A 9702-nucleotide genomic window follows, 5' to 3' on the forward strand; every position below is an offset into this window, starting at 1 on the left:
GTTAGATGAAAACTTGATTTAGATTCAAGCTAATATTTCTCAACCGTTAGATCGAAAACTTAGCTTGTCACAAACACTTGGGTAGACGTTTACTGGGTTCGTGAAAACCATGCCCAAACGTGTACGTGTATGTTGGTTCAACATAGTAACCCAAAAGGTTAACATATGAGCATTTCATATTAACCTTGTTCTTCTTTACCATAACTAGTTCAATTGACTCAAATGAATTAGTTAAAGAGTTGTTCAATTGCTATGAGATCTTATGTAACTACAAAATACACAATTGAAACAAAGATGATTCGATTCGGTTGAATCGACTCATGAACATTATAGCCACGGTTTGCATAAAGCATTCCTTAGTAATTTAATGTTTCATGTTCTAAGCACATCTTTAGATCATAACCTCTTAAGTTCACAAACAAGTTCGCGGACTTAAGTTAATCGGTTGAGTTTTCCAAACTCAGCAGAAATTCTCGGAAAGAACTTCCGCCAGTTCGCGGACTTAGCATACAAACGAGTTTTGGAAAATCCAGCAGAAATTCTCGGTCGAGAACTTCCGGCAGTTCGCGGACTGAGTCTGCGGACTGGGTTCGCAGACTTGGCAAGCCAATTCCACAATCCTCCCGATTTCTCTTGATCAACAAAGTTCGAAAAGTTCGGTTAAAGGAATACATGGTTATGTAATCTAAACTCTTATTTCAATCATTGAGACATTCTCAGAGGACGCCATGTAGCCGTTATTCACAGACCGATTCACGTCAGAGCAATTCTCAAAGTGATTGAAACTTTTCATGACTTTCGTCACTAGGTGAAGATAAACTTGATCAAAGCGAAACGCTTTACCAATACACGATTTCGAGATAAAAGATAAGCAACGAATGCTCAGCTCGAAATGTCAAATGTGTATGACCTAGTCTATATAGCATACGACTTTTGTCTCATAAAAAGTAGGAGATAGAAGAGATAGACTTTTGAGTGATAGATAAGTTCAAGTCTCCACATACCTTTTTGTTGATGAAGTTCCACGGTTCCTTGTATATATCTTCGTCGTTGTATGATGAATCGCCATGAAGTCCTTGAGCTCAACTACACTTTTCTATCCTAGTCCGAGACTTAACTATGTAGGCTAGAAATCAAGACTTGTAGTTTTGATCACTAACATTGACAAACATTCTTGAGATAGCAACGCATGCGAGGTTGACCGAGCTATGCTCTAACAACAAGTTTCCCATTCCAATTATTGAAGAATTATTGGATGAATTGAATGGAGCCATTATCTTCACCATAATTGACTTAAGAGCTGGATATCATCAAATCAGAGTGCATCTCTCAGACATTTTTAAAACTGCATTCAGAACACATCAAGGGCGATATGAATTTAAAGTGATGTCATTTGGCCTCACTAATGCACCAGCCACTTTTCAAGCATTAATGAATGAGATCTTTCAACCTGCAATAAGGAAATTCATACTGGTATTTTTTGATGATATTCTCATCTACAGCAAGAGCATGACTGAGCACTTGGAGCATCTCAGGTTTACATTCTCCCTGTTAAGACAACATCAACTGTATGATAAGCTCTCTATATGCTGTTTTGGCCAGCCTTCATTGGAATACTTGGGACATATTATTACAGTTGCAGGTGTTTGTGTTGATCCAAGTAAAATTGCTTGTATGCAAACTTGGACAACACCCTCCACTCTCAAAGAATTAAGGGGATTCCTTGAGCTTACAGGCTACTATAGGAAGTTTGTCAGGAATTATGGAGCAATCAGTAAACCACTTACTGATCTTCTAAAGAATAACTCTTTTCTCTGGACCTCAACAACAACATCAGCTTTTGAGCAACTTAAGATAGCCATGTCAACAACTCCAGTATTGGCATTACCAGACTCTACTAAAACTTTTGTGGTTGAAAGTGATGCTAGTGCTTCATGTATTGGAGTTGTATTACTCCAAGAAGGCAAGCCCATTTCTTACTTTAGAAAACCACTAGGTCCAAGAGCTAGTGCATTATCCACATATGAAAAGGAGTTTCTAGCCATTGTCATGGCAGTGTAGTGGCAGATTCCCTTTCCAGAAGATCTCCTGATTCAGCTCAGTGTAATTTATTGGCTGCCTCTACACCAGCATGGGCTCATGAAGTACTTTCCAGCTATACTGATGATGAGATGGCTCAAGGTATCATTTCTAAACTACTGCTCAATCCTTCTAGTATTGAACACTTTACCTACACAGAATGCATACTAAGGTACAACAACAAACTATATATTGGTACTAGTGGCAACATAAGGCAAGCACTATTAGATTCTCTACATAATTCTGTTGTGGGAGGACATTCTGGTATACAGGATACATATGCCAGAGCAAAAGCACATTTTTACTGGCAAGGCCTCAAAAGGATGTCTTACTATTTGTGTCTCATTGTGATACATGTCAAAGAAACAAAAGTGACACCACAAATTCTGCTGGCCTTCTCCAACCTCTCCCTGTACCAGATTATGCTTGGCAACATATAACAATGGACTTCATTGATGGTCTGCCACCAAGCAACAAGAAGAATGTCATCCTATTTGTGGTTGACAGGCTTACTAAATATGCTCATTTTATTGCCCTGCAACACCCATACACTACTTCCTCTGTGGCACAAGTTTTTTTCAATCAAATTTTCAAGATGCATGGTTTGCCTGCCTCAATTGTGTCAGATAGAGACAAGGTCTTTACAAGCAAGTTTTGGACTGACTTATTCAAGGCTTTGGGCACATGTTTGAATTTAAGCTCTGCTTATCACCCTCAAACTGATGGTCAGACTGAGAGGGTGAATGCTTGTACGGAAAACTATTTAAGTAGCAGGTCATAAACCAAGAAGCTGGAGCAATTGGTTGTCCCTTGCAGAGTGGTGGTACAACACCAGTTTCCACAGGGGTCTCAAAATGTCCCCATTTCAAGCCCTCTATGGTTATTTACCTCCCCATCTAGCTTTCCCATCTACTTCTACTACTTCAGTGGATGCTGTAGAGACTTACTTGAAGTCCAGAGATTTCATGCTAGACATAATCAAAGAATCACTACGCCAGTCACATGCAAGGATGAAGCTTTATGCTGACACTTCCAGAGTGGAGAGAACTTTCCAAGAAGGGGATTTGGTCTACCTCAAACTTCAGCCCTACATACAAGCTTCAGTGTCTCTCAGAAGAAACTTTAAACTCTCTTCAAAATACTATGGGCCTTTCAAAGTCTTACAAGGTAGGTGATGTTGCTTACAAACTTGAGTTACCTTCACATTCAAGGATACATCCAGTATTCCATGTATCCCCGCTGAAACAACACATTGGTATGAAACACACTCCATCTCCCACACTACCTGTTGTTGATCTCAATAATGAAGTTATTATGCTGCCAGAGAAAGTGTTGAAGACTAGATCAATGCTCAGGGATAACCAATTGGTGCGCCAACTTCTCATTCAATGGACAGATTCATCTGCTGAGGATGCAACCTGGGAGGACCTCTCTAATATTAAGTCTCATTACCCTAGATTTGTCCTTGAGGACAAGGACAATTTTCAGGGGTAGGCAATGTTGCATCCCTCTTGAATAAACCACTCTGTGGTCTGCCCTTAGTATTCAGTGTGTGCCTTAATAATTCAGACAGGCTGTAATTGGGTGAGTTGTGGACCGTTGATGGCTTGCCACGCGTCTGTCACCGATTGAGTCTATTAAGGGTTCATTTATTTGTTGCGTAAATGTGTAAGAAGAGTTATCTCTCTTCATTACCTGAATATTATTTTTATGAAATATTATTTGGTTGTGCCTCTGGCACAAATTTTGGCCTGAATCTGTTGATTTAGGAGGTGTTTATCACCAAATTCTATTTTCTGTTTGTTCAAATTGTTGTAGGGATACAACACTTTCCTAAGTTACAACTCTTGCCAAAATAATTAAATAAATAATTAATTAGCAAATATTGTATTTATGTGAATAAATCACATTTTAACTTAGGAAGGAATCACAAACACTTTAATATGGTAATTAAATATGTTTGGAGTAATAGCTATCTTGCCTAGATAAGGAAACACCAATTACATGACCAAAAATGGCTTCTAGTCACGTAATTGGGCTCAAGTCCGTGAAACGTTACAAACAGTTCATGGATTGTTTCCTACTAACGAACTGTAACAATTACAACAACACTTATAATTATTACTTTAATAAATCACTCATAACTTCATCGTTATAACTCGGAATTGAGTGATTCTTGGCTCGAATTCGTAAGCTCATTCACTATAACATGAGAAACTTTCCAAGAATAAAGGTTATTGCCACAAAAGTTTTGGATCAAATAACCTCGAGTATATATACATAAATGTACATTTACCGTCATAGGAATTGTTCCATAGAGTGAGCATTTGTTTCGATAGATTTAGAAAGGTAGAATTGAATAAGAATCCAAATGAAATCAATTACCACATACCTTTGTTGATGAAGTCCTTGTTGATGTCTTCTTGTAGTCTTCAAACTTCATCCATCAAGGATACCTTCGATTCTACTTCTTAGACTTGATCTAGTCCGAAACTATCTTTAGTATACTAAATCAAGAATGCATTTTGGCAACTAAAATTGACAACTAACTTGACATACCAACGCTAGTGGGTTCAACCGAGCAATGCTCTAACATCCAATTTCTTCATTTTGAACCAAAACCAGTTCCCCCAGGATATTGTATATTAAGTGCCAATTCACATTATCAAAAGGATTCTCAATGCCTAATCATCACAAAACTCCTGGTGTTTCTGCTTTCAACCTTGCATCTATCATCTCCCCTGCAACGAGGACCCCAATTATGAATTTGCTTACCTTTGACTAAGACACCTTGATGCTCCGAAGATGATTTTAGGTGTCAATGTTTTGAACCTTCTAGGCATTTCCTTTGAGATAAATTACAATGTGCTACAAACTAGACTTATTGGTTTGAATTGAGTTCGTTTACTAGCTTCTTACTTTTCATAGTGAACATTTTAGTTTCCAGTTCACCTTCTTCAATGTAAAATCATTTATTATTGTTTCATAATTGTCCAAGCTACTTTAAAAGTTCTAAATTGAGCTCATCAGACCCTGGTGATTTATTATTTCCACAATTCTTGATGGTAGACCAAATTTTTTCATCACCGAATGGTCCTTATATCCATTTTTGCTTCTCTTGGATATTTCATTGTAGCCTCATTGTGTAGATGTCACCTTCACGAGTGTGGTTCCTTGAAGAGATCGAAGAAAACAGTTCACAAATTCACCTTTAATCTCATCGTGATTGAATTTATCCACCTCATTGATAATCTTTTTGCCACTAGCCACCTGGTACAAGTATCTCGTATTGATGTGTTAACCTTAGTGAGTTAATCTCGTTGACAAAAATAAATTAACATATCTATATAAAGTGTATACAAATCATATTTTTTGTAAAATTATTTGACGATTTTATTATCAAAATGAAAATGAACCTCGCGTTTGATGCAAAAATAATAGTAGTTATAAAAGATATTACCTAGTTGGTATATTTGACATGGGGACAGTGGTTTGCCACCGTCTAGATAGTAAAAGATTTTGGAGTGTGAAATAAATCTAGCCAAGATGCCCAGCCAACTCATTTGGATGGCGCGCGCGGGACAAGCTTAATATTGAAGTGCTTTCAAAATTTTCTAAGCCACGTAAAGTTACATAATTTAATGCACACCATCCATTTTGTTGTATCAGTAGGTTAAACCGGAGAAGCCAGCATTCCGTAAATAAGAATTTTCTAAATTTATTATTTTAAATATCAGTGTTGTCTGCTGACGAAATTATTTGTTTGAGCTGAATATTTTTTATTTCTGATATAACACATAATATTATGTTCAAGCCTTAACATCGTTGTGACTATATAAATCTTTTTGTATTTTAATTTTTACATAATAAAAAAGACACTAGGTGAATCAAATTTTTTTGGTGCTAGCTTAGGACATCGTCATGGTGAGAGCGCCGTTAGCATGGCTAGTGCTAGCTTTGGCAAGCGCCAATGTGCGCTTCCCTTCCATAATCCATATTTAGTGCTATTTGTATTTGCCTCTGAGGGTGTTAAGTAACATGGAGTATCTTGTGATGCCAGTGGCGTCGGAGCCTGACAATGCACAAGCCAAAAATCTGGTGCTCTTTGCAGTGAAAAATATTAGGGTAATTTTATAGATTCAACTAAGAATTGTTATGGTTAAACTTAGGAATTCATTCGATTGAATGAATACAAGATTAGCTAATAGGCTTCCAGTATTGAAGATTTATATGGACAAACTTGTATCCAAACCAAGTTCATATAGAGGATCCTTGAGCACAATAGTAAGTCGATATGCTCAATGAGGGTCTAAATATCGTTGTAAACATGTGTCGAATGAGTTCAAGTAATTCAGCTATGAAATTAATGCAACTTGAGCAACACTGCTCATACTAATGGATATCCACATAGGAGCTTGATATTTATTCGAGAATAAGAGTATGTCTTGAAGGTATATTTTGCATAATCAAAGAACATATGAAGAGGAATTGCGACCAGCACCAGTGGCATTTTCAGGACAATATCGCTCTGTATTAGAGGCCGATCTATCTAGGAGTTGTCCAGTTAACCAATGTATATTCGTTTCATAGGTGAGTACAGTATAAATACAGAAATACTCGGTAAATATATTAAATATATATAAAATACTTGTTGATGGGTGAAAACGATTTGATGGTTTTTTTAGGAAAGTGAAGAGACGACCGTGCGGGCGGGGACTCCTCGACCGAGTAAATTGCTTAAACATTTTTCAAACAGATGCACTGCACGGGAGTTCTTTGAGTTCGAGAGATCAATCTGTAGGACTCCGGCCTAAACCAAGACAATGGTCGTTCCAGAGTCAATCCGGTCACAAAAAGGGATGAGGGTCGATCTGTAGGAGGGAAGCTGAGAAGTGTGTGTGAGATCAATGATGATCGAGAATTGTGGATATGTTGTAGATTTCTGTAAGTGAACTGTTGAGTTCGAGTAAGTTCTGATGATTGATTGAATTTTGCTCTGTTGGGAGTTCTTGTTCAGATGAGAATTCCTGGTTATTCAATCGTGAATTCATAGACTTATTTATATTGCAATGACGAGGTGTCAAACTCGCAAATAATATTTTCTACTTCTATTTACACTAGCAAGTAGTACAATGAAAGCAGATTCGTCCCAAGGGAGGTATGAAGCAGAAGTTGTTATGGAAATACTCTTAGCAAGATTACTTTGTTGTAGAAAATATGAAAATTGTAATATTATATTCAAATATGAGATGGAATTGATTAAGGATTCATTCTAGACCACGGAATATAAACCTAATTGATATATAGCATGCTCTTCGCATTATCTCGTTACTAACAACCCTAGGATAATTAGTACGCTCAACTATCCCGCTATTATCTCCTAAGCTCACCGGATACGGAAGCGCTCGACTACCGGATTCTACTTGCCAAGTTTCCTAGAAGTACGCTCTCTAGGTATGACTTAAACAAATGCTCTAAGTTTTGTGAGATAAGGTTGCTCCTAGTGATGAATTCAAAAGCTTGAATCACCTAATAGTGTCAATTTCTACATACGGGTACTTAACAAAGTCCCATCATCAATACCCATATATCGCTACTTGCGTTTATAGTTTCTAGACAATTACAGGTCGAAGAAATTCTAAACTAGCAATAGAGGTATGAATTAATCATTCAATTTCGAACTTAAACAATTAAAACATAACTCATAAACAATATTAGCATATTAGAAATCGAACAATAACGAAAATAATTGCGAAAGAAAAAGCTATTTCATATCGATTGTAAGTTCATATTCCGGGCTTTGAAATCGCCCTTAATCAAAAATAGGTTTAGCTACTCATAATCATATGTTCTCAAAAATAAGGTTTATGGCTTAATGATGTTTAAAAGAAAGAAAGTTGAGAATAAACCAGGCAGCAAACCAGAGTTGCTGCTGCTAGACTACTCCTGGAAGCTAGGTTCAACTTCAGCTTCTGTCGAACAGTTGTTGCGCCCTTTCTCCGATGATCAAAGGTTGGGTCTTTGCTGTAACTTGCGCCTCCTTTTTTATATGTCTTCTCTGCCCTGTGAAATCGTAACTTCCACAGTTTCCAACAAACCCAGTTGTTCACAAATACTGTAGCTTCAAATCCCAACCATTCAACTCCCAAAATTCTCGGCAAAAAGTCATGTTCTTAACCTGTTTTCACGGCTCAGTCCATATCCAAAATCAAGACAAACTGGTACCCAAGTTAGCTTACCTTGTTGGCTTCTAAATCATGTCAAAGCCAATGCCACACAACCCTCGCGCACAACCACTGAACCATGAACCATTGAGCCCTTTCTGCGAACCACTATGTACCCATCCGTCCATGATATCTCCAGCTCCTTTATCGAGTCCTGAACCCTCCAAATCCAACCACAATTCATAGCATCAAACAAGTCTTAAACTGCCATTAAATCATATCCTGCTGCAACATTTCTTGCAACTGATGTCTAACGCAAAACCCCATTCATAAACTCTGTACCGCCAGCTTCATACAAATTCAGTTCAATTCCATATTCTTACATACTCCTGCTGTCCATACGAACCCATGTAGAACAAACCACCAATCTGGTTGTAGCGGCAACATATTACAGCTGTAATTCAGCTCAAGAACTCGCCATATCACCTCCAAGCTCAAGCCAAAACCACCAGCATCAAGCCATCTCTGTACCTAGCTCTTCCTTGTCTTAGCAGCTGCTGGAACTCATCTCAATCTACCCATTACAGACTCCAGAACCAGTTAAATACCAACACAAACCATTGCAGCAACAGCCCTTGTACATAGGCTCAACTAACAGCAGCTGAGCTTGAAGAAAAAGTCATTCACGCCTTTTATCGAACACATGATGTGCCATTCTCATGTTGATGTGACATTGAACTTTCTATAGCTTCTAAACTTACCCAAATACCTGTAAATTCAATTCACAACAAACTCATAGTTCACAAACTATTCAACAATCATAAATCTTCAAATCCAGACCCACTTATCAACCAACAACACCATTATCTCCAATTGGTCTTCAAACTCCATCAACTGCTCATCATTTCGAACTCATTTCAGCCTGCAAGTTGAGCTACAAAAGCTCTTGATGGACCCTGGCAAATACCCATTATAGATTCCCCAAAATCAGACATGGCAGCAACACAATTTCACCGAATTTCAGCTCAAAATCTCGCCTGAACCACACATCTGACTCTGCCATTCCATGTGTGTCTTGATTGCTCTAAACCCCTGTCTCCATTCTGCAAAAACAAACCCCCCGGCCATGGCTAGATCAATAGCAACAGAGACCCATCTCTTTCTCTGCTCACAAGCTGGTGACAAGGAAATGCACCTAATCTATCGTCTCTTCACGAATTTGGGCATCAATGAAACCTAAGTTTCATTTCTTTACTAGCACAATGTGCAATACTCATGTGTAAACTGCAATGATTATCTCTTGTAGTTTAGATGTACTCACTTTTCTTCCAGCGGCTGTGCAAGTTAGCTTAGATACTGCAAGTATTATAAGCCCATGACAATAGCCAGCAGGCCCAACACCCACTACTGCCACACTACACTTGGACTTCATTCCATGTCCAGTTCCTTGCATTTCTCT

At 38.1% G+C, this 9702-nt stretch overlaps 1 protein-coding gene across 1 annotated transcript; it reads left to right on the forward strand.

The window, feature by feature from the left end:
- Positions 1–1386: 1386 nt before the first annotated feature.
- Positions 1387–2860, forward strand: LOC113350814. The gene is made up of 3 exons (XM_026594929.1): positions 1387–1963; positions 2062–2181; positions 2352–2860. Exons 1-3 carry the CDS (start codon positions 1387–1389, stop codon positions 2858–2860), a joined length of 1206 nt encoding a protein of 401 aa, XP_026450714.1.
- The last annotated feature ends 6842 nt before the right edge of the window (positions 2861–9702 follow it).

The sequence above is a fragment of the Papaver somniferum genome, chromosome 1, assembly GCF_003573695.1.
Source record: "Papaver somniferum cultivar HN1 chromosome 1, ASM357369v1, whole genome shotgun sequence".
Lineage (NCBI taxonomy): Eukaryota > Viridiplantae > Streptophyta > Magnoliopsida > Ranunculales > Papaveraceae > Papaver > Papaver somniferum.